Raw genomic sequence first — 26313 nt, forward strand, 5'->3', positions numbered from 1 at the left:
ACCCCAGCCAGCAGCCAAGTGCCACACAACCACTCGCTCCAAACCAAGCCCTGTGGAAAATCCTTTGAGTCTCCCTTTCAGTTTCAGCTGTTTGAATGTTTACAAGTCCCAGTTGCCTTTGGCTGTGGCTTCAGAAGACGTTTAAACTGGGTTTATCGGGTTTGCATAAGCCTGGACCACTTTAGAGATGGATATTGTTGTGGCAGTTCTTGCTTTATTAATGTATTACAGCTGGTAATATGTTGTAATTAAACTGTATAGTTCTTCCCAGCAGGTCTTCCAGGAATACTGTAACCATCTAGTGATGAGTTTTGCTGAGTTTGGAGTTGCTACCCTGTCTCCATCAGTAACAGTATTAGGGGCTAGATTCTGGCAGTGTGAGTGGGAAACCCAGCTGAGCTTGTTTCATTATGAGCTGTGTTGCCCCTTGGTTTAAGTTGGTAGTATAGCTTCAGTGGCTGAATAAAGTTTACCCCACTCCCTTGTTGAAACAAGGTGTTAGTTAAGAGTAAGCTTGTAAAGGGCTGGTTTAACTAAGAATGATGTTTCCAGTGAAGCCAATTTATTTTTTTTCTTGTGTACTCCTTAGAAAGAGCGTAGAGAAAAGTTGGTGACTCTTACTTGGTGCACTTCCCCATTTAGGTCAGTCAAGTGTGCATTGCATTTATTGATAACCATAAGTCCAGTTGGCACCTCCAGCTTAGCAGATAGATTTGATTAAAGCTAAAGGTCTGGTCTTTCACCTAAAATTTGGAATTTTAAACACTTATGTGTGTGACTGATTTATGTATTGCTTCTACTATCAGGTCATGCTCACTTTTCTGCTAGGTAACATTAACCATTTTTCTAAAACAGTGGCTCCATGGAAAGACAGGTGCTTTGCACTGGCAGTATGCGTAGAAGCATCAATAAGCTGACAAATTAGATTTGAGGTTCTAGTGTTTAAAGGGCTTTTCTTTCAGCAGGAAATAGTCTCCCACATCAGCTTACGTATTTTAACCTTCAACTTTATATAGCAGCAAAGAGTTGACCTATCTTTATGCAGAGCTACCTTTCTTAAAGAGGATCGAGAAAGGTTTAACTGAATAGATTAGAAGTGCAATGTTTTGTGGAACAGTGAATACCTTACATGAATGTCATGATCATACACTGGTTTTGCCTGATGTCTAAAAAGAGGAAACAGCTGTGTTCCACACTTGTGACATTTATCATTGGTAGATAGGAAGGGGTAGTTATTAATTTAAGATGGGAGTCTTCAGATCTTCTGTCAGCAGAGGTCAGAATTATATTCATCACTGGAAAGATGCCAAACTTAGGTGGATCTGTGTGCTGAATGCTTTTCTGATTTAGGTGTTTCTGTTAGGTCTGATGCTGAGAAAGAGTGCACACTTCTAACCACTCAGAAATAAAAGAATGTCTGTTACTCTTTGAAGATTATAGTCTGTGAGTTTTATGCATTTCTTTGTGTCTCATGACACTGAACATGAGAAATGTGTGGTTTTGATTAAAATAATCTTGCATAAGGCTGCAGGGCAAAAAGTAACCTAAAAGTAGCAAATACTACTTGGATGGAGAATTTAACAAGACAAATCAGCTTAATCTTGGTACTTTAGAAATGTGTTAAGTGCTAAAATTTCATTTATATCACTATAATTTTTGCCTCACTTTTTCTTTTGTAACTTAATATTTTTATTTTCTGTGTACCGTTGTGGCCATGCTCTTTTGTAACCTCTGAAGTGGCAGTTCCATGGTTTCCTTATTCTGGATTCTTTTCTGGATTATATCTTGCTTTAGAATTTCCCTCTTCTGTAACAGAAAGAGAGTGGCCTTTCCTGAAAGGTTATCCATAGCCGTGTTGTATGTGGTCTACAAGTTCCTGTGATCTTAGAATTTTTGTATGTTAAGCAACTTTCTGATGGGAATTTCTGTGTTGTGAAGGAATGTAAGCTTTCTGGAATATATTCTGGAGCTGACTTGGTTTACAAAAGAAATTTCTTCTTTGATAGTAATGTAGTTAGTTTTAAAATGTTTCCATCTTCTTGAGTACGAAATGACACTAGATTTTTGTAAGCAAGATGCATAGTCCTCATTGATCATTTACTATTTTAAAAATTTTCTTTAGTTATCTTGATGTACTGTATTCAAAAGCAGAAGGTATTTATGTAGGATTGAAGTTAGAAATTGATCTGGTACTCTATCTGTGAATGACATAAGCAGCAAGTAAAATTCATCACTTAAGCTGTAAATTATAATTCCTGGAAAGAGACAAGGAATGAGAACCCTCAATCAAGACTTCAGAAATCTTGTCTACTGCACTCAATGCAAATAGGAAGAGCTCTCAGATGACTGACTGCTGAGATTGGGCAGGCACCAATTCCATAGGAATAATGGCATAGTTAAAAGAAATTCTTTCCCTGGTGGGAGACTACCCTTAGTTTAGACAAATGCCTGAGGATACAGTGAGCACTTTTCACTTAAACTTTCTAATTTCTTTGCTTAAGAAATAAGGAAATTATTGTTTATTTAGCAGTTAGTAAGAGTTGCATGTCTAGACTAGGTGGTTTAATCTATGCTTTATTTCCAGAAGGCATGAAACAAAGTTAGCTTTTTTAAAAAAAAAATGCAGCTAGAGAGTGGTGCACAGCATCAGAACTATAAAAATGGATGGATCAAAAATACCGGATTAGTGACTGTGAGAGGTGGCAATCATCTCTGCCTGTTAATGGACTATTTTCTAGAGCTTCTTTTGTTTCTGCATCATAACTGTTGTGGCTAGTTAATTTAAAATAAACTCTCAAACAGGTACATTATGTGGCCTGCAGAATGCTGTTTTCCTTTTACAGTCTTTGGAATGAAGAAGAGACACTTTTATGGTTTTCTAAGTCACCTTATATGGGTGTCTCAGGCCATCTGCACAGGTAATGGGTGAGGTGGCACTACAGTGTTGAGCACAGGCCTGTGTTTTCCCATCTACGTCAGGAAGGTGTGCAATTTAGGGTGGCAGGACTATATTGCAATGCAGTGGCTACTACTTGTGTTGGTTTTGTTCCATGGATTCTAATAACTTCCTTCTTGAATTCTTACTTTTAGAAAGAACATTTGAATAAGCTGTGGTATTTCTAGTGTTAACTATGCTGTTAACCTGATTTATCCTTGGAGTGGTCTCTTTTTAAAAATCTATTTATCATCAAGTAGTTGCAGTTTTCTGTAACCGTACAATGCTCTTGAGTGAATAGCTTGCCAAGAAGATGAGGAGAAATTGCAGTTTAAAAACCTTCAAAGAGTGAGGCATTTCTAAATTTCTGTATTTTATGTGCGCATAAAGTGTGCTTGTATACATGAGAAAAAGAGGTGGGATTTTTTTCTTTACTAGGTGTGGAAACTGATATTTATTTGCTTTCTGAATTAACATTGTGAAAGTTTTCCTAGGAGATTGCTAAAATAGAAGGAATTTTCCTTGATACATACTCAGTCATATTATAACATGTAGATCTATGATACAATATGCTTAGAAATTTAATGTTGGCCTTTAGAATTTATTGTTAAAGAATTTGTTCATCCCAGGGAAAGAAGAGTGCATAGCTAGTGTCAAATCTGGTGTTCTTCAAATGCACAGAAACAATTTTCAGTCTTTGAAATTTCAGGAAGTGTACAGTGTGCCACTTATACTCACTATTATATTTTGGTAGTTGTCTTTTCCACTGTTTCTTACAGTACCTTGTTCAAATAGCAAACCAGTAGATTACAGAGAGCTTTGATATGTTGCAGTTAACTGGGAACAATGATCAGCATTCCATATGAATGATGAATTTGTAGTTGAGTATAGACAAAAATAAGGTTATAGGTATGAGAGTGCAAGTGGCGTCTGTAGATGCTGCGTGCCTTGATGAGGGTATTTGGTTCTTCATGTAATTCTGAGATCTCAGGTAATCATTTTCTTAGAATGCCAGATCAACATGATCACATCTTTGTCCTCAAAACTCAAGCGCTTATATGAGGAGACAAGTTTGGAAAGGCTTTGAATTTTTTGGCTGCTTAAGTAGCTTCACAAGGAAGGGTTTTTAGTTTCTTACAGATCAAAACAAGTCATGTCTTGCACTTCTGTGTTGTTTTCATTTTTCCTGTTTCCTGCACACAGTTTCTTTACAATTCTCTAGTTTTCATTTGCATGCCAATGAAAAATTTCAGATTACGTCTTAATTAGGCACGAGTCATGACACGAAGTATTGAGTTGTGATGTTTTGAATAATTTATTGATCTCATTTTTGAATGAAAAATGACTAATGAAAAGGATGGGCCAGCTTGTTGCAGTAAGAAGGATGAGAAGCAGCATCTGGGGATGAAATGCTTCCACGTAAGGCTCTGCAAAGAGTCTCTGTGCTTAGCACATAACCTAAGCATCAAACACAGTCATTTTTCAGTGCCTCCGAGATCTTGATGCTTTAGAAGTAAGGATAAAGACTAGCATATCTCTTTATTTTGAGCTAACTCACCAGAAGAAAGTTCATATTCTTTTAGTGATTGAGAGTGTATCAAATTTCTTAAGACCCACACCTTTCATTTATTCATTTGCATTTCAGGAGTAAATCTCAATGTTTGGCCTTCAGAAAGTCTGCAATGCAGCACAAAGACTTTAATTCCTATGTGATTTACCTTGTTTCTTGAGCAGGGTGTGCAGTCATCATCCTCACTGAGAATCTAATGGGATCTGATCCATGCCTGTCAGCCTTTTAACAGCAGGTGCAAACTCCAGAACAAGAAGAGGGCATGGTCTGTTAGCAAAATGACTCACTTTGGTGTCATGTGTGCATCTTACAAATATTGCTCCATCCTATGAATGGTGCAGTGCATCTGATTCTAGAAGCGATTTGAAGGACATGGTTTATGTGATTTAATTTATCAAGATAGCTTTTATCAGTGTTTAAATCTTCATACAAAAGTGGGGAAGGAGGAAGTTTATATCTGTTTTCCTATTGTAAAGAAACCTTGAAGTGCATGCCAGAGTTGATGTATGACAGAACAGTATTTTAATTACATACCTAGAGTGGTAAATGTATTTAAGCTTTTTTTTTTTGCTCTGAAACACCTGGCTTGCAATTTAGCATTGCTGTTTCACCAGATTTTAGTTTCTTATCACCAGTGGTTAGCTATAACAACAAATCTTGAATGGTTGCTATATAAAGTAGAGTGATTTATTGATACAGTAAGTACTGTATCTCTTTATTACTGGCATGGGGAAATCCTGACATTATTTAATCGATAGTGGAATCTTGATGACCTTACTACAGCCATGGTCTATAACAGTATAGGTGTAACTTCTTTCTTTGTGTACATATAGTCACAGAGTGACTCATAAAAGCATGAGAATGTGCTGCAATACAATTAGACATTTTTCATGGGATTTCCATTACTAGATAAATCTAGGAATCAGCAGCTTTGTGAAGGCAATGAAACCCCATTGAGTACTGGCTTAGAATATGTGTGCTTTTTCAGATGTGCAGAGCTACATGTGTAATTGTTGTGTCTGTGAAAGGTCTGTTTGTCTGGAGGAGACATGATGATACCACTGTCAGTAAAGCTTCTGTAGATGCAGACTGAGAGGTTGCTCCCTCTTGGTTTCCAGGTTTGTTAGTCCAGGTTTGTTAGGATACATCTCAGCAGTACTTTGTCTTTAACTTAGTCCTACTTCTAAGTGGGAATGAGATGATTAGATTCTTCAAGACTTTTTTGTTGAGGGTTGGGTGATTAGTTTAGCTCAGGAAAACTGAGCAACTTTGGACTGTTGATTTCTGAAGAATTAGTGGGGGTAGAACACTGTTTATTAAAGCCAAGCTGTTAAATCTCATCAGTCCTCTGTTGAAGGCATAATGCTTGAATGATAACATGTAAACTCTGTTAAGGAGCTGTTGTCCTGTGTAAGGAGCAGGAAAAATTGCTTTATGTGATGAAAGCTGTGGACCAAATGTAATATTGAACTGCTCTCTGGTTTGATGCTATAGGTGAATTTGAGATAAAGTTATAAGTGTGATACACACCTTTACTGCCCAGAAACTTAAGTTTCTACTGCCAGATTGTGTCCTTTTGAAAGGGTGAAAAAATGCAAAACATGATGTCCAGGCATTCATTCAGTATCCAGATGACAAACTTACTTTGTTATGTAAAACACAAAACACAAACCTGTTTTTTTGTTCAGCCAACTAACTCTTTGTCAGCTTTCACTGAATCTTGTTATTTTGGTGCAAAGTAAAATTTGTTGTTGAACTATTAAGAATATTTTTTAAAAAGAAACCTGTGAAAAACCTGATCGGCTGCTGGGGTCAAATCTGGATTATGCAGTTTTTCATTTAACTTCTTTATTAACATTGCAACAGCAATCTCCTTTTCTAATACAGAGTTCACTGCAAAGTGAATCTGCGAATATTTTTAGTGGAACTTGTTTTGTCCAACATAAAAACGATAATCTTTCTCCAAAACAAAAATCTTCTTTGCAGACATTAATGTCTTTTTTTTTGTTGTTGTTTTGTTTTTTTGAGGGGAAAAATGAAAATTAAATTGTATTTAAAGTGAATTTTTTACAGGAGTTCAGAGCTGGTCATCTTGGGGGATTTTTCAGTAGGTTAACCATTTTAAGAAATACAAAAATCTCACTTCTGACATTAAAATTTGCAAATGTTGGCAGTACAAATAACCTGAGTATGATTTAGCATAGTTGGCTTTCACAGTAAAACTGTAAGTGTTAGAGATTGGATTGGTTTTTTGTGGTAGTTATAGTCATTGGAAAGAGGAAACGATTGCAAAGGAGTCATGTTTGTTGCAGGTCAGGTGAGGACATGTTATCTCAAGTTGTGAGATCACTGAGTACTCAGTTAAGTGATGACTCCATTATAGTTTGTAGAAACAGTACTTTTGGACTTGTGATTATTTCTTTAGAGAAGGGATACTGAGTTCTTTTAAAAAACTGGTATTTTGCTTCCTTAATTACTGGAGTACACGATTGAATGTTAAGAAGCAGCTTACTTGCACTTGTGAGGTCTGAATTTATATTTGAATTGTGTCTGAGCTCAATATTACTGGTTGATTTTGTAGAAGTACCAAAGAATATCACACTCATACTTGTCTTCACTAAGGAAAGTTGCCAGACCAGAAACACAGAATTAAAAAAAAAAAAAAAGTCTCATGAGAACAGTTTTCTGTGTTTGGAGGAGGACAGAGTTAGTGTGTCTTCATGAGAATGCTGCCTGAAATTTAGTGTGGTCTTCGTGGGATTGTACATGACCAGATTTTACAGTAATGTATTGGCAATCAAGGGCTCTTCACATCACATTTGAAGTATTAATTATGTCCTTGTTTCTAATAGAGTGTTCCTTAATGGCAAGAGCTGTCTCTCTCTGTACTGCTGACTTGTCCTATGGCTTTGAACATAGTTATTTATTCTTTGCTTGGGTTTACTCATGTGCCAAATTAAGTTTTACATAATTCTTAGTGTTGTTGCAATGCTTAATTAATATTTATAAAGGCCTTTGACATCCTGTGATGAAAGGAACTCTGCAAGTGTTCAGTAGTGGTATTATTTTATTAGTGAAAATGCAGGAGGAGTCACAAGGATACCAGTTTTTAATTCAGAGTGAGCAATGGAGTCATTCTGTAACCTTGAGCAGGTCATGCAGTGTCTTGTTTTGTAACAAATCCTGGGAAAGCTCTGTTTTGCAGCATGTGTTATTAAATAACATCCTTCCCTCCCCCAAGTTCATTCTTAGGGAAAAATGCTAAAAAGTAAACAAAGGTAGGCAACTTGACTGAGCTGCTAAACATAGCAGATATTTCTTAAGGAACTAGATCATTAACAAGGGCAGAAGGTGAGAGTTGCATTTCAGAGTCAACATGAGAACTTGACCATATGTTACTTGGTCACAGACCAGTCTGGATTTTGCCTGTTGGTGATCTCTCTTACTTGTGTTTAGTATGCACTGTGCTTAACTGCAACTTCACTGTGAAGGGACTGCATATAAGCTTTATTGCATTCCATGGTACTCAGCTGCTAAACGAGTTCTTTCTTCAGACTGAATATTCTCTGCATTTGAGCTTTGTGATTGTCAAGATTGATAGTCGGCTCTTATAGTATTTGGCTATTGCATAATGATATAAATCTCAGTCATTTGTGAGGTTTTCCCCTCAACTGACAGAGGAAGGTTATGATTACATGCTGTCATTAAAATTACAAGATAGTGAGGAGCTTTTGAAAAGTATGCATTTTTTTAAGACAGAGCCAGCTAGGCTTTTGCCTAATTATATAAGGCACAGTAACATTAAATAGTTACGTGCCATACTTCACGCATGCAAATACAGGATTTAAGTTTTTATTTCATAGATGGTGCTACATCTTCGTTTTACTTGTTGCACGAAACACATAGGTGTGGTATACAGCAAGGGGCAGCAAAACTTTTATTTCAAGTACTTCAGTAAGGTAAAAAAACTTGCCCAGCGAAGTGTGAGGCATAGCTGAATGTAAGTGCTGGTTTAGGCATGTGATATGTGGTGGATTCAAATTGAAAACCCCTGGATCTTTGTCCTGCGTTATTGCAGTCTGGCTGGACAAGTTCCTGGGGGCTTTTTACTTGTCTTTAGTCCTGCTTCAGCTCTCAGTTCAGATGGCCTAAGGATGAAGAGGAACAATGGTTTGTTCCTTTTGAGAATAAATAATGGTTTGTAGTCTTCAAGAACAGCAGTTGTTAAAACCCCTATGCTTTATATAGCCCTAGTTATAAGCCTTAATTTATGCAGCATGCCTAGTAGTAATGGTGTATCAAGAATTTACCTGCCTAGCTTCAGCTGAATATACTGAACATACGTGTAGGTAGATTTGTTCCAAGGTACAGTCATTTTCCAGCATTTTCCAGACCTGCAAGATATGTTACCTGCTTCTGCCTTTAACTTAGGCTTCCTGCTATGGATCATGACAGTCCTGAAACTTTGTAACTGAATATTTGCAGCGAGTAACTGAATGCATTTTCTTACCTGTTAAAAATAAATATTGCCTCAGGTAATAAATGGAGTGGAAAATACAAACCTTAATACCTTTGCCAAGAAAATCTGAGCAGGCTGTTCAGAGTTTTTGAACTTCTAATACATTCAAAAAACAACCTTAACTTGCTGGTTCTTCCACCTTGACCTACAACCAATGAATAATAACTTTGTGTGGAAATCCTTGTTCTTAACTTCACACTGATAAAATTAAATACATTCTTCCTCTAGTATTTTGATTTAGTATAATTAAAATAATGACTTTACAGTTTGATAAATGTTATTTTCATTACTACAGTGCCCTGAAGCACTGTATGTGGAAAATTTTATAATATTACACAGATCTGGAGGTATGTAATATGCTTGTCAGACTATTAACTTGCATGAAGTGTTTTGGTTTTTATAGCATATAAATTTAGAGTGTTTCTTTGGAAACTGAATAAAAGTAAGCAGTCAGATCCCTTCCAAAATGAAATGTAAATTATACCACTATGCAACTGTGAGGGTATCCTGATAATATCCCCGGGCAGGTAGAATTCAAGCATTTCACCATTCAGTAGAAACTGCCTGTAAGCAGCATGATTATGTCTGGGCTCAGTTTGGTGAGGGATTTTTTTCCAGTAATTTATCAGTTATTAAATAGAAACTACTTCACTGATATTTATATTTTAATTTTTTTCTTGATCCCTTCTGAAGTGCCATTTCACAAATGTTAAGAAAACCTCCAGTATTTTCAAGCGTGTTAAAAGTTGCAGCAAGTAACGCTGCAATAATGTTGTCTGATCTTTTCTTTATTTTCACCTTTACCTAAAATTCTGTTCTATATCTGTAGATAGTCTGGATCTCTTCCAAGATGACTTCTAGGTCCTGAAGTCTTTTTGATTGAGAAGCACAAATATATATAAATGTCAGTCTTAATCCACAAACTGTTTAAAATAAACAGTACTACTTCTGTTGTTAAAGATTCTGTATAATCCAGTTTTTTACTGTCTGTACAGCCTCTGCTGGTTTCACAAATGGTGCTCTGGCAGAAAATGTTTAATTTGATTAAACTGTAGTATACTTATTCAGTATTTTTCTGAAATGTCACATTCTGACATTAAAACAAGTGTTATAACTGTGTGTGCACTGTGGCATAGTTACCATGAGAAATATATTAATTTCCTGGGACTTTTTTTAGTGTTGAAAAAGAATTCTTTTCTTAGAGTTAAATAGAAGTTTGCAGTCTAAGAAAGTACAGAGCTCTGTTGTTAAAATCAAATTTACATTGTAGTCAGGAGTTAGGATTTCCTTTTTAACTGCAGTTACATTAATAGTAAGTCTTTTAATAGCACTTCTTATACATACCTACAAGAGTGCACTATTACGGTGGTAGTAATACTTGTGTCCCAGTTTGTAACCTGGTCAGAGCCCCAGTAAGGCATTGGCAAAGCTGCCAGCAGAGGTTTGAGCTTCACTTGTGGAATTGATCTGAGCTGCTGGATTCAGTGGTGTCCTGATAACGACCTGGAGTTGAGGGTAGCTCAGTAATCAGCTTCCTGATTGCTGGACCACTAAGTGCAGAACTATGTTTTTGCTCTACTCTAAGGTAATACATTTTTTTGAGGAAGTATTCCAGAGCTGCATTGCTACTCAGTGACACAGAGCTGGTTATGGTCAGCAGTGCAAAGTGCACTGGCAGCCAGGCAGTCTGGTGATGACCATATTCAACATCTTTATTAATGACAGGGTCTTTTAGGATGGAACAAGCCCTCAGTAGCTTTGCAGGTGGTACCAAACCTGGCTGAGTGGTTGACTCCTTTGGAGGTTAAGGTTGCTATTCAGGGGGAACAGGGCCTGGAGAAAAGGGCCTGACAAACCACTTGAAATTTAACAATTGTAAATGGAAAGTACTACACCTGTGTCAAAATAACCCCCTGCTCTAGCACAAGTTAGATATCCACTGACTAGAAAGTAGCTCTGCAGAAAAAACACCTGAGGGTCCTCAGAAAGAAAAAGAATTTGAGTCAGCAAGGTGTCCTTGCTATTAAGAAAGCAGCCATATGTTGTGCTGTATTAGCAAGGATATAGTCAGAGTCAGAAGAAGAAATTCAACACTTTTAAGTCCATCTTCAATATAGTGTGTCCAGTTTTGGTTCTCACAGAGGAAAGACAGTGACATGTTAAATTGTCCTAAGATGATTAGTATTCTGGAGCAATTTTGCTCAAGGAGAAGCTGAGAAAAGTGGATTTGTTCAGCTTTAGAAATAGAAGGCTATGGGAGTACTGTTACTGCTGTTTTCAGCAGCCTCATGAGAGGGTATCAAGAGCCAGACACTGTAGAGGTGGTGTACAGTGATAAAACAGGAGAGAGCAAACACAAGTTGCAGTAAAGAAATTCTGATTAGGTATCAGAAGGCAAATGCAATGTATGGAGTGAAAAAGTGGAATAAGTTCTCCACAAAGATAGTAGTGTCTCTTAGCTTTGGAGATATTCAGAATATGACTAGGTCCTGAGCAACCTGTTTGATGTCTCTGTTTTGAGTGTGAGGTTAGACCAGGTTCTGGTTGTTCTGGAGGCCACTTCAGTCAGAATTATTTGTGATTCTGATAATGATGCCAGTAAGGGTATAATGTATTTAGTGCACAAAGTATAGTTTAGTTTTAGAAGATGAATTGGTTGTAAAAAAAACGAAATGAACAAATGAAAAACATTAAAAAACCCCCAACATTGAAAAAATTATCTGTAATGGGCTGTTTAGGGATAAGTTTGTATAACTTTTCTTCTGTTAGTTTTCAAACAAAATAATTTTTTTTCTCCTGACAGGTAAATCATTTGAGATGATAAAACTGGTAGAAGGTCTCTTTTAATACAAAGCAATACTGGCAAATACTTGTGCACACATCACTTGCAGACTAATAATTAGTCCTGTAACTGACATCTGACACTTTTCCCAGACAGTCAGAGTTCTTTTCAAACCCCATGTTGCATGACGAGGTAGGACTCAAATTATTTTGTATGCACAGTGAGGGAGGTAAGATCTTTTTGCATGGTGTAGTAAAAAAAAAAAAAATGTTTCACATGCAAGGAAAAGGTCAGCAGCAGCTCCCTTAGAGTTGTCATCTGTCCAGGGCTGTGATTTTTCACTCACACACACAATTGAAGAAATGAAAGATCTTCACTTAATGGAAGACAGAAATATTTTGCCAGGTTGTCTGTCGTCTTATCTGCTGACATTATGGTGTTAGTGAGAATTGGGTTTTGAAATAACTCATATTACCAGGATAGATCGATCATTGGTAGAGGAACAGAGATCTTGAGGATGGCCAGCTCTCTTTTCCCTGTTAAATAACTGACTTGTGTCCCTGTAGCAGGCACAGGTTGTTTCTTTGTTATCCTTTTACTGGTCCATGGTGTTTCTTGTGGCTGTCAGAACGACACAGGCATGTTTCTTGGCAGATGCTTATAGATAATGCTGCTTTCTACACGTGTGAGTAGTTTTTAGAGGAAAGTGAGACTTTTTCATAATCTCATAGAACTTTGAAGTCCTGAATGGAACTGTCTTGCCAAAGGCATGTCCTAGTAGAATACGTTACAGGACATCTTAATTACAGGCAAATTTCTAACCTCATGTTTTGCCATTCTGGGGCTATTTTTACCACATTTCAGTTGTCTAAACACACTTTACCTGTGTCTTCGGTGCGCATGAGTGTGCATGCTATGAAATAATAATTACAGAACTGCAAGAACTCCAAAGTGTTTGCAGCCTAAAGTAGGGGGGGAAAGTTGCTCAGTTCTTACAGTCTAGAACTTTGACTATAGATCTTTATTTTCTTAAAGCTTTCCTTTTTATCAATTGGCTAACATTCAGGAACTTTAAATTGTATCTGGAAGTAATTTTTTTAATAGATCCATTGATAGAAATTGTACAGCTGGAAAGAGTAATTCTGCTTAAAGGAATGCAAGAAAGAAATGCAGAATATTAAAAAAAAAAAATCTTTTTAATGTATTTCAAGGTTTTCTTATTAACCAGGTGACTCTTAAAACTGGAATTGGCCCCCTCTCTCTTCAGATTATACTCTTGCCCCCTTCAGTTGCTGAAGAGTTGAGAAAAAACCTCCATTTTTGTTAGCATTTGTTGTTGTACTGTAGGGCTTATACCATCCAGCTCTTTAAAGTAAAGAGCACTTTATGCTCAGTTGCTGTCTCTCTATAAATCATTGTGCATAACTATATATATATAGCATATACCAGAAAGAATTAATTTTACTCTGTTAACTAGTGTAATACCAGTTCGTGAGGAGCAGTCCTCTAGAAAAGTGTACTTTTAGCAAAGTCAGTTTGCTGATGTTCTAAAGGTGGTTATTATCTGGAGCAGAGTCCAGTTACTGATGTTGGGCTGCGATAACAGCGTATCGCTTGTGCCAGATGCACTATTTAAAGTATGCAGCTTTCTTGCTCTGACACTGTTTTGGTTTTGGGCCAAAGAGAAGAAAAAGCAGCTTACTCTTAAGTACTTGAAAAGGAATAATACTTTGAAAATGCTGCTTTAGAGCAATTCTAAAAACACACTTTCTAAAGTCTTTTTATTTAATATGTGGTGAGTATATGTTGTGTTTGTATAAAATCCACAGATTTCCCTGGGAGAGAGAGATGACAAGCTTTTGTCTTAGATATGGTGTATATACTATTTACACGTTGCACATAAGTCTTAATTTCATACTCTGAAGGGCTGAGTTTTGTTTGCTATCTGAATTTTACATTCAGAAAGTGTGGGATAATGATCCTTTTACTAGATGGTCAATTTTGAACTGCACAGTTTATCCCTTACATTGGCATTGCAGTTCTTCAGTAATGATGTGAATTTCTGTCTCATTTCAAGCAAACAGGTTTTTTTTCCCCTCTGAAGTTTTTATACCCTAGATCTTCAGGAATGCTGTTCTGAAAGATCAATTGTTTTTCCTCATAAACATCAGAAATAATTCGGCCTAAAGTAATTTAATATTCCATTTTTCTCAGTTCAACCTAAAGACTGACTTTTGAAATGGCTATCTCCCATGGAAGCATATTTTGTATGGCTTATGGCTGTCTAATCTATGCATGCAAGCGTTGCTTGATAAGAAAGAAGGCTGTGATGTTGAGTACTTTAACTTTTTTAAAAAATGAAATGAATTAATCCCATTTTGATTCTTTTGATCAGCAAGATCATAACTCTTTATTTACATGGCTTAGTCTAGTGGAAGTAATTTTACCTTTAGGAATGTGGGGTCTGTCAGCCCTGGGATTTATTCCATGCTGTGTTACATCTTGCTTCTGTTTGATGTTCTCTTTAAATGCACTGGAGAACACTTGCATGTTTGGACATGCCACACTCTTCTCATGCTGCTAAAATAATGTACCATGTCTGTTAAGTGGGATATGTTAAATGAAAGTGAAGTAAAATTTTAAGGATTTCTATGCTTCAGTTGTGGTGCATTTAATTTGGCTTCAGTTTTAGTCCCTGACATCCAGCTTTTTGATACAATTTAAAAGCTTTCATCCACCTTGAGCATTTCAAGCTGTAGACTGCCAGTGTTCATTGCTACAGCAAGAAGGGCTTGCACCTCAAAGAACTCACTTAGTTTGCAGTATGCCTTTTCTTCATTGCTTTTGACCCTTAGTTCCAATCAGCTTATTCTTTTTAATGCATTACTTTGAGTTGAATTTGCTTCCCATACACTCAGCTGAATTCCAGAGAAGGTCCAAGCAAGCAAAGGTCAAGGACAGAGCTTAATTAAGAGAAAAAAAGTGGAAGAAAATGAAAACCACTTGTCAGTGGCAGCAGCAAGTTGTTCATGAAATAGCGTTGTTGAAGACATTTTACTTTCATGTAAGGGATTTTATCCCTGTATGGATTGAGGGGAGCTTCTGTCTTGGAAGCTGCACCTGAGCTTGAGCTTGTTATAAAGGTGTTTTGCAACACATCTGAGACACCAGTGTGTGATGTCTAATTCTGCTGGTATCCAGGCTTGCATAATTTATCACAATACCAAGAAAACTTTCAGCAATGAGAATCTAGGTTCTTGTAGTTAGTTCACTTAAAATTCTTTTTGCTTCAAATCTTGACTAATCTTGGGTACCTTATTGTTGGATAAATTTCTGTTTTAATGACGTTTTGAGTCTGTCTGTTTCCAAAAGACTTGAAATACATTTTTGGTCTGATATTTTGGATCACTAGAGGCTTATCTGTAAGAAAGAGTTATTAATAGCTTAAGTTTTGCTTCTAAGTGACAATGGTCTGTGTGTGCAAATCATTCTCTGCATATGGTGGAGGCATTTAGTGGCTGAAGGCTTGAGGGAAGATTCAGTAGTTGTTTAGGCGATGTGGTAGCTATATAGATAAAAAAGTGCTTCTGGTCCTGCAAATGTGGTTTCAGAACCCCAGTGTTCTGAAAGAAGATGCACATGTTGGCTCACAATTTGGAAGCAGGTTTGTAAATTGCCTTAAGCTTATCACAACACAGAGAGCAGGGTGCACCTATAGAAGTTTACTGCCACTCCTGTGTCGTAGTGTAGCTAACTCGAGTTGACTGTACTGAAATGAGTTAAAGTGTGAGCTCAGAAGGAGGGAAGAGGACTCACAGTACTGGTGTCTGGTATACATCTTCATCTGTGGAGAACTTCCAAACCCTCACACTGTTGTCCTGTGATGTTGTGAAAGGAACTGGGAGTCATGTGCACTAAAGTGCCACTCTAGGAATTTTCATTTCTTGCATTTCACTTCTTTTTTTGGTGCAGTTTTAGTTTGAGGGTGACCTTAGAGGATTATGGGGTTTGTGTAGACTAATACTGTGTGACGCTTTATCTCTGCCTATCAAAGTGTGTTGGCAGCAGATAGTGTGCAATACATTGCACGTCATCTTGTCTCTCAGCTCAGTTCATGACAACAAGAGCTTTGAAGGCAACTTCTGTCCTCTACCTGGGCTTTAAGCCCATAATGTTCTGAGAACAATTCTTTATAATAGAATTTTCTGGGAAAATGAATATTAGAATTTTACAGGAAATTACCATTTCCAAAACAGGTAAATTGTTTCAAGGGAGAACGCATTTCTTGAATGTCTTTTTAGTTTTCCTGAACTGGATGTTTTAATAATATGGACTTCACAACTGTTTTGTGTTATGTCTCCAGTTTAAATTAGTGTGAAAAACTTCTTTTTTCTAAAATGATTGCTTTTGAATTAGCTAGAAGAGGTTGTTTTAAGAACTTAGATAAGATGTAATGCATTGTAGCTACTGAGTTTATTTGGTTTTGGGCTTTTTTAGAATGAAGATAACATTTTGGATTACAACTTAGTTTCTCATCATTTGTAATCTGTCAACAGGGCTTACTTCAAAGAAGTGGAATTCAAATCTGTACCATGCTTTTTAAATACTTTTCAGTAGTGTTGATTCTAAGATGTTGTGGGAGATATTAAAGTGCAATTAGGTCATATTTTTAGATCAACACATGCTTTCTTGAAAAAAACCTAGATTAAAAAGCTGGTTGATTGCTATTTAGCAGACTTCCTCTTCAGGGTTGTGGTGTGTCTTGTGTTCCCATTACAGTGAGCTCGTAACAAAACCCGGAACCACACCCCATTGTATTACTCTAAATTCACTCTGTACTGTATTGTATTACTCTAAATGGAGCTGATGGGTTTTCTCCTCCTGTTGATCTCCTCAGTGTGAGCAGCTATTTGCTGGAAAGCACATGACGAACCCCTGAGTTTTCAACAGGCCAGGAAGCCCTTGAAAAGCTAATAGGCAGCATTATCTCTGGAATAAATCGGGGAGGTGATTGAAAGCTTTGTTGATGTTGAATTTTTCAGAACATTTAACACTGCAAGTTAACTTGTATTCAACAAGCATCTTGCATCCACCTTATAGAGGAGAATCCTTGATCATAAAACAAAGGTTACGAAATGCATCAAAGAGTAGAATTGAGAAGACAGCACTTGTGGTACCCCAAATAACAATAAGACATTTACCCTTCTAGTTCAGTGAGCTTTCACTTTGGCTGTACATTGTTAGTGTGTCTGTAGCACCTATTCTTGCTCTGTCATTTGGAAAGTATAACTTCGACATGTTTGTGAGGTTTCACTCTGCACTTTGTGAGGATCTCTGTGGTCTCGACGTGTGATGTACCCAAGTGTTCAGATAGGTCCCTTCCACTTTAGTAGAGCTTACATGAATTGAAGCCTAAATAAAGTTTTGGTAAATGAAGTAAACCAAGTGTCGGTTGCTGCTGTGTTGTAGTTGTTGAGGATGCACCCAATGGAATATTAAATTTCTACCAAAAGAGCAGAAAGAGAGGTAGTCTTGCAAAACAAACAGGCTTCTCTGCAGCCTTAGTCCATATAGATCAAAAAACAAGGCAGCAGCAAAAACAATCTCAGTGTCCTAAATTTACCACAAAGGCAGACCATAACTAGGTGATTACATTCAGACTATGCATCTTTTGTCCTTGAATCCTTTTAGTGCTGTATGTCACTGTTAAGCCATAGCTTCAGCTGTAATTGTGAACGTGGTTCTTTTCTCTTTCTTTTCTATTCCCTTCTCATCTGCTCACAAAAGTAAGGGAAAGTGCTTTTAAGTAGAAAGCTGCCTGTGTGCCAAGCAGTTACTAGAAGTCATTTTGTATTTTGATCCTACCATTTTTCAGCAGTTCTTTTGAGAGAGCTTTTTTTAAACATTTGCCTGCTGCAAGAAAGTTTTTTGGAAATCACATAGTTGTAACTTGCCCTGCAGCCCAAAAGGTATGCAGAGCTTCACAAGACAAAAGTAGCAAACATAATTTGAAGTCATAGCAACTTTGAATGATTAGGTGTCACAGGAGAGCTTTTTTATCTTGCTTACAATCTATGGCTTACAGAAAACAAAATATTCTATCTCAGTGCTATGACAGACAATGCAAAGTACACTAAGCTCCCCAGTGCTTCACTGAAAAAAGTGTGTTAATTGCATTTGGTAGCAATCTCAGGATGTTATTATTAAAGACTCATCTTGCCCTTATCAATTTTATCTATCCACAAAGAAAGGGAGCCCAATTTCAGGAAACCAGGAAGTCATGTATTATTCTCTATAGGACCTTTGTAATTTAGAGAGTTCTTGGAAGTCTTCAATCAGAAAGCTACTAATACATAGCATCACAAAATATTTTTGTAGGAATCAGTTTTGTAAATGTCTCTGCACTCTGCCCTTGGAGTATTTAGTGAAAATGAAAAGGATATTTCTTTCACCTTTATTGTATAGATGCAATTCAAAGAAAAGTCTATACAGTGTGACAGCAAAGCCAACTCAACTCTTCAGTTTTTTAAACTGTGGTCAAAAAATACCTTTGATTTAGGCATAAATACAAGAAATAGTTCAGTACTATTATAAACTACAGTTTTGTTTGTGTTGTGCTGTTCTGATTTTTATAAAATTTTCTTAAAGATTGTGAATTATACTTTTTAGTTGGTTCCCATTTGTAGGGTCTCTGATCCTATTCTTCATCTGTCAAATCTGCTTTTTACATTAATGATCTTTGTCCTAATCTTTTCTTATAAAAAGAAATTACTCTGGGTAAGCTGAAAACTTGACCTTAAGTTTATTTTAAGGAAGTGAAGAGAACTGGTTAACAAAAATGGGATTCACCATAGAAACAACTCAGCCAATAGTATATATACAGTAAATTAACTATTCCATAGTACTTTCATATTTGGTACAGAACATAGCAACAAGATGATGGCTTGACAACAATAGCAGCTGCATGTAATTTTTTTTCCTTTTTTTGAAAAAATTTTCTTGGGGGGAAAAAATAGATTCCCTGGAAAGTAATTTATATTAGAAGTTTCATCACAAAAATTCTGTGGGTGGATACAATAACCTAGAAATTAAATTAGAGATTTGTATAATAAATGATAGGTTTGATTTGATGTGACACTTCTAGTCTCTTACAAGTGACATAGCTACAGGCAATAGAATAATCTCTTCCCCTTGTGAAGATAAATGTTGTATCAAACCAAACTATCTTATATTAAATTACAACTTCCCTTTTTTTATTTTTTTACCATATGAAAAGATTCATGAGACTCTTCGTTAAATAATAGCATGACCCAATTATAAGAGTACTTTGGCCAAAATGTCTTGAAGATATTTTCTACTATCAGGCATGTGATTAATTTATGTAGGGAACTGCCATATAAGACCTGATCTGAATAAAGGAATTTTCCTTTATGCCGCGTGTGGCATGATTGTGGCCCTACTGAGCTAGAAGGTGCTTTTCTTATCACAATTTGACAGAAACCCTTAGATAGAAATGAAGTATGATAAGAGGAATCTGATAGCTTGCTGTCTTTCTTGCAGGGAAGAGGTTTATATTATGTGTGGCTCTTATACAATTTGATTGTGCTCAGACCATTGTTTTTCATGTTTTGACAGAGAGAAGGAGCAAGAAAGGGAAGAACAGTTAATGGAAGACAAGAAAAGGAAGAAAGAGGATAAGAAAAAGAAGGACTCTGCTCAGAAGGTGGGGTTTGATATTTGAATTCTTTTATCCAGCTGAAACATAAATAGTATTGGTGGTAATAAGATGCTAAATTATTTGTATTTGAACTTAAAAATTATTGTTTGGAGTGGTGCTTCTTTAAAGATACTTTTTTGCATCATTTTCCTGGAACTGAAGTGTTTCACTTGGATATCTCTTCTCCTTAGAGAAAGTATTTAAGTTACTTAATATGGCTTCTTTGGATCTCTCTACACAATTGCTTCTTGTTTGAGATGTTTGTGGATTAAAATACTGATGAGCTTTTGCAATTCTTGCAATAAAGTTAATATTTATTAGAGCAGGAAGATCCTTTTCTTTTTTAAAAATGCTTAAGCAAGTTTATATTAAATATTTACTACTGAAGATTCAGTTTGTTTTTTGCTAAGTATTACTCGAATTTTACGTTTTCTGTAGCTAATAGCACTTTGAAGTCTGCCAGTTCAAGTCTGAGTTGTGGAAAGTTTGTAAGTTGTCAAAAATTGTTTCTGCTCTGAAAACGAGTTTGAAACTTGATGTGTTAGAAGATCTGTATTTTGCAAAAAAATCTGGCAGGTTGTTCTGGGAATTAACTTGGCATATGAGCTTGAGTCTCTTATGGTGTTTCCTGTGCTTTTTAGCAGTAAAATCTTCTCTGGGCTTCCCAGTGTAAGATAGGTACAAACACCCTGGAGCAAGTTCAGCAAAATGCCTTTAAGATGATTAAGGGACTGGAGGATCTGACAAATGAGGAGAGGCTGGGAGCATTATGACTGTTCCTCCTGTAGGAGAGGAAGCTTGGGGGATCTCATCAAGGTGTATTAATGCTTTGTGGAAGGGAGTAAAAAGGTGGAGGCAGACTCTTCTCTGTGGTGCCCAGTGGCAAAGCATAAGGCATTATGTATGTATTGCAAGTCTACCTAATCATAAAAAGCCTCCTTTTTTGTGTATGTATGTGGCTGGGCAGCCATTGTAACAGGTTTCCCAGAGGGGTTATGATGCCTCTGTCTTTAGATGCTCAGAATTGAGTTTCACATGGTCCTGTGCAATCCAGTTTTGATGATTGTTTCAGATTGAGGAGCCTCTTGGGGCCAGGTGGAGGACAGGGGTAGGAACTGTGGATTAGATTTCCAGAGGCTGTCCCTTCCAATGTGAATGACTGTGTGAAACTAAGAGCAAAAGGCTTTACTCTCTTTCAGTAGTCTGTTTTTCAGTTGCTTTGGTAACAGATCAGGTGATGAAAGATCAGTGTTTCCTCTTAGATTCTGTGGGTTTCGGCTGAGAACAGACAGCACCAACTTCAGTTGAATTTTGGCTTATTCAAGGTCTGTTTTAGTCTGGCTTTTTCACCAATTTGAGTCTATCAGTTTAAACTGAGTGCTGAGTGTATCAGTTGTCTTCATCCAGTTGATACATCCCCAAATAACAGTGCAAAAGAGCAGTTGCTACAGATAAGGTGTCTCCAGTGTCTTTTTGCCTTGGTGTTGGTGCCATTTATTGTTCAAGTACAAAAAATGTATGTAGAAACCAGAAAGAGCAGACCCTTATGAATAAAGAGTAGAGACTTGAGGATTGCATGCTGATATTCTGTGATAAAAGGGAAACTTGAAAAGGCTGTACTGATCATCTTGATAGCAGTGCTGTGTTTACTGAGGAATTGGTGCTTTGAATACAAAAGAGATTTGCCAGCTTTCCTGTGTGGTCTCTCACCTACTAAGTTGTTCAGTACATATTCTGCCACACTCTCAGGAAGGGTAAAGACTAAGTAATTCAATCTTCTAGAGGCCAAACTTCACAGTAATCGTTGGAGATAGTTAAGAATAGCAAAGCAGGCAGCCAAATGGACAAAACATAAATGTGTGTTCATTCTTAGTGACTCTGGAGGTGTTCACCAAATAAGCAGCAATGATTTCAGGATAGCATTTTCATACTAAGTTTGTTTAACATGAAATAGTTGTTCTGTCTGGATCATCTGAAACTTAAGAAATCGATTTTTTTAAAAAAATCACTTAAAGAGAGGTTATACAGTCAAATTCACAGCTTAAATATATCTGTGGTTTGGTGTCCAGGGGATTGTTTGGTAGCTTGTCAGAAGGCTGGGATTTATTCCACCTTCCCATTCACTGTAGCTGCTCCTGCCCTGACAATGCTCATTAGGTTGCCCACAGAGAGATGACAGCTCTGAGTAAATCTGAGACACTGTCACGTTTATTTCAGCGTTTGAATTTTAGATGAAAATAATCACAAAACCAGATCATTTTGACTAGGAGAAACAGACATTATAGGCAGAAGGTTTTTTGGTTTTTTTTTTTCTGTCTAAAGTAATTTGTTTATCATGTAGAATTTTTCAAGGATTGAGTAAAATATTTTTTATCCAAGTAGACAAGTTACTAATTTACGAAATGGGTCTACTGTTGACTACAGTAAACCTATCAGCATTTCCAGGTTATAATAATTAATAATTTTTCCCCTTTTCCTTTAGTAGTCAAGCATCAGGGTCAATTAAGTGCGTAACAGAATTTTTAACTGTTATAGAAGACATAATTGATGAATACGGGATTTTTCATAAGTGAAGTTGAAAATTGAGGTCTGGCTTGGTACAGACACTGTTTTGGTACAGATACATTTTTATTGTCCTTGAGGCTTTGGGGTGGTGTGTGTGTGAGGTTACAATCCTTAAGATTTTGTATTTTAGTGAATGTTCTACTTTGCATATTGCAGTTTTCATCTTTCCAAAGGGAATGATGCCATAGCAATTTAGTGCAGTTTGTCTTTTCATTCTTTACCATACAAAGGAGTTCTGGTTTGGTTAGTTTCAACAATAAGCTGCTTTTTACTTGTGCTTTCATTATTCTATACTATTGCTCTGTGCTTTCCAGAAATATGGAGTAGTTCAGCAATTTCATTTAAGTATAGATGTCATAGAACCTGACACATGATGATCTTTACAGTTTTTTCATTATTCTGTAGTGGAGCTCATGATGGACAAGTTAAAAAAATGCTACAATACACGTGATTCCAGAGAATATACCAGTGATGTGTTTGTTGCTACTGTAGTTTGAAATCTGCTATGCTGAAACAATGTAGGTTGCAGCAAAACCCATATTGAGTATGTTGGCCAGTGTGAATGCTCATTTCAGTCATTGACTTCTTGTCGCATTCAGTAGGCTTACTTTTTAGATGTTGCTGGTACTTTTTGTAAGTGTGGAAATGAATCCAGTAAGGTTTAGAATTACTTCTCTTTGGAAGAGATATTCTGGGAAAGATGAAATGGGAAGATGGCAGAGAGACAGACTGCTGTGGTTACTTCAGGCCCCAACAGTCTACTGTAAGGAGACTCTCACAGAAGGAAAGCTGTGTTACACTTTAACTGAAATACTTCACCTTCAAAATCTGAGAGAACTGTAATGCTCTAGCACATGTTTGTTTATGCTTTGGAAACCCATGTTTGGGATGAGGAGGAGGATTGGGTTCTTAAAATCATGAGCAGAGTATGATTGTTTCTGCCAGAGACTTCTGCATCAGGCAGTTATTACAGGAGTTGTAGTACTTTCAAAAACCTTGTAAATAGATATGTGTGTATATAACTGGGAATACTGTTTAGACTTGTAGTTCATCAGTTGGTTGTTTTCATTCAATGAAAAATTATGTTCCTGTGCTAATATATTAAGGTCGTGATTTAGCACAACATGTTCAATGTTTGTTTTGTGCTGCTTAAAACTCTATTTACATTCTTGTTCTTAATTTGCAGGTCACAGATCAAAAAACCAAAGGTAAGAATCTTTGATCTGAAGGAGTACTTTTATTGATTCGAGCCGAGATTCAGATCTTTATCAAAACTGTTAGAAAAGGAAGGGAACTTATGAGTAAAGATGAAATACTGAATATGAGTATTCGGAAAGAAATAAGTTGGGGTGATTAAAATGGAGAAGCTACAAATGTTCTGCAGATGTGTTGTCAGCATCAAAATACCTGAAGAAAGAAAGAGGATTGTGGATGAGATAGGTTAGCTGAAATACTCGGTTCTCTGTTTTACAACCGTTTTAGACAAAAAGCCAAGACTGAAACCATTCTATAAAGGGAATGAAAGACAGCAAAAATCCTGCTTGCTTATCGTGATGTACCAAAATGAATGAAAATTACTTTTCATTTAAGTTTGGGAGCTTAAATTCAGGCACATGAAAGTCCAATAGAGAAGCTGAACTGATGAGTGAGCATCTTAAAAATAACTAAATAACTTAGCTGTTGTAAAAATACATTTTATTTTCTTTGTGTATCAGTTTTTGATAAATTTTGTGGGATGATTGCCATTTGTGAAAGAAAAGGACTAAAATTGTAACTCGATTTTATGGCTAACATCACCTTTTTGAGGCTTGGGCAAAGAAAACCCTTATAAAAATAAAATGTGGTGAATTGATGCATTCATGTTGCCAAAGAGAGACCCACTTGTGTTGACCTCACATTTGTGAGAATAAAATTTCTTCTAATTATGATTAGTTTGTCTAGAGGCTCTTAAGCAAATTTTGTGATGGTGTTAGCTCCTCAAGGATTTGTGGTTTTCTCTTCCAGTAGTCCTCAGGAGCAGATAGGGGCACCAGGTGACCAGCAGGGAAACATTAAGTGAGCCAAATAGAGTTGCTCTTTGTAGGACTGTCTTTTGGGTGAGAGTCAGCTTACTACCTTGCTTAAGAGCAGCACAGAGAACTCAGATTTGTTGACTCCAAATCCAAAAGGAGGCAGGTTATTTCCCCATCTTTTTGTTTGTTTAGGCAGCAGCTGTGCAGCTTTAGTAAAGAGGTGAAAACTTGGGTTCTGATTTCAGATTTCCCATTGGATGATGATGCATAACAGTCAAAAAACCAGTTCAAGATCAGGAAGATGGAGCCAGTTACATTTGCTTATATTTTAAGATTACTCGCTGTCTGGAGTATATTCTTTGCCAGCTTTACATTTGCAAGAAATTTTGGGTTTAGAGCAAAATTGATGAATGTAGAGTTTCATCCTAGACTACAGAGTTGCACATGGAAGCAAAAGGTCTGCTGCTACGCTTATTCCTGCTTCATTAAATTGGGTTTGGTTGTTGAGAGGGTAGAAGCTGCACAGTGTTTCAGAGACAAAATAACAAAAGCAGAGTCACAGTGAGTTCTTGTAGCTAACACAGGTTTAAGTGGAAAAAAACTTCTGATTTTCATCCTTCCTGTTTTTCAGTGCCCGAAGTGACGAAACCAAGTTTAAGCCAACCAGTGGCTGCCAGCCCAATTGGCAACTCTCCATCGCCACCAGTCAATGGTGGCAACAATGCCAAAAGGGTGGCAGTGCCGAACGGACAACCGCCAAGCGCCGCCCGCTACATGCCTCGGGAGGTGCCGCCGCGATTCCGTTGCCAGCAGGACCACAAAGTGTTACTGAAACGTGGGCAGCCTCCTCCGCCATCCTGCATGCTCCTTGGGGGTGGAGCAGGGCCTCCCTCCCCAGCAGCACCAGGAGCAAACCCAAACAACGCACAACCAGTGACAGGAGCACTGCTGCAGAGTGACAGTGGGACTGCAACAGGCGAGTGATGATAATAAATGGTGTGAAATTAGCGGGTTGGTGCATGGCAGAAAAGGAATGGCTGAAATTGTACATAAGCTTGTCATTATATAACAAAACTCAGGTTGCTTTAGGTGCACTTCTACTGTTTCAGTGTACAGGCTTCTGTTTGCAGCAGTGGATACGAGTTTTACTACTAGATGGAACAAGAGGTTCAATTTTTTTCAAGTATATTTTGAGTAGTTTTAATTGGTTGCTGAAATGCTCTGCAGCAAGATAAACACAAGGTTTAAATAAACAGCATTTTCTGGTTGTCACTGAGTAGTTCCTAATGGCTCTTCAGGTTTCTTTGACATGATTTTCCTGTCTTGTCACATTTTTGTCTGATCTCGTAAAACAGACATGTAGATGCCAGGTCTGCAAAGGGCAGGTGTCTGTCATGTCTTGTCTGGATGAAACAGAAAGATGACCTATAGCTCCTCACTCTTTTTTGTAGTAATCTTATTGTTTGTACATAGGTAAGCTTTTTGTACAAGTGGTGGCTGTTCTGTTTTTACTTTTCCATTCTTTTTGTGATCCAGAAGATAAATAGATTTTAGGGTTGTTCCATGAGCATGGGAAAGTTACAGCTGCTCCTGAATTTTTTAGACCATTGGAGAGTTGCATGAGCTGTCATATTACTTCTTTAATTATAATAGTAGAACAAGCAAAATTACACTCAAAATACCTGCCTTCTAAAGAAAGGCTTAGGTCACCTGAAAAGTCAAGGACAGCTTTAATTCTAACAAATAAGAATGTTTAAGAAATAAGTATTAAATACTTGAAAGTCAAAAAGAAGAATATAACAATGCCAGTATGTCTGAGTTTTCTTTGAAAATCATTCCAGATCAATGGAATAATGGGGTTTTTTTTATCATTGTGGAAATCAAACTTTTTTTTAGTTCTCTGTGGTTTGGAATTAAAACAGAGGTGACTTGTACAGAACCAAGTGAGCTAGGTAGGATGGCTGTCCTTAACAAATAGGATTCTAGGAAAATTAATAATTCCATTTGTTTTGTGATTTGACTACCTGAATTCATTTGTAACAAATCTCTGTTTGACAGAGGGATTTTTTATCTTGTCTTTCATAATTGCTATTTCTTAAAGGAGAAAGTGAATGTCAAAGTACAATGGCAAAATTTTAACTTACCAGTTTCAAAACAGATGTCTTGGAGATAAATTTTGATAAAAAACCTAAAACAAAACATGCCCTGAGGTC

The 26313-nt window shown here is 36.9% G+C and overlaps 1 protein-coding gene across 9 annotated transcripts in view; it reads left to right on the plus strand.

Moving 5' to 3' along the window:
- The window catches only part of TNRC6B (trinucleotide repeat containing adaptor 6B), a 131284-nt gene that overhangs the window by 61353 nt on the left and 43618 nt on the right, over nucleotides 1-26313 (plus strand). For all 9 annotated transcript variants that reach the window (XM_056481798.1, XM_056481805.1, XM_056481796.1 and 6 more), the window contains 3 exons: nucleotides 19442-19529; nucleotides 23275-23296; nucleotides 24732-25076. In XM_056481798.1, coding sequence (XP_056337773.1) covers nucleotides 19442-19529; nucleotides 23275-23296; nucleotides 24732-25076 — 455 coding nt within the window. The remainder of the gene's footprint in view (nucleotides 1-19441; nucleotides 19530-23274; nucleotides 23297-24731; nucleotides 25077-26313) is intronic.

Source organism: Oenanthe melanoleuca, chromosome 1A (genome assembly GCF_029582105.1).
Source record: "Oenanthe melanoleuca isolate GR-GAL-2019-014 chromosome 1A, OMel1.0, whole genome shotgun sequence".
Taxonomy (NCBI): Eukaryota; Metazoa; Chordata; class Aves; order Passeriformes; family Muscicapidae; genus Oenanthe; species Oenanthe melanoleuca.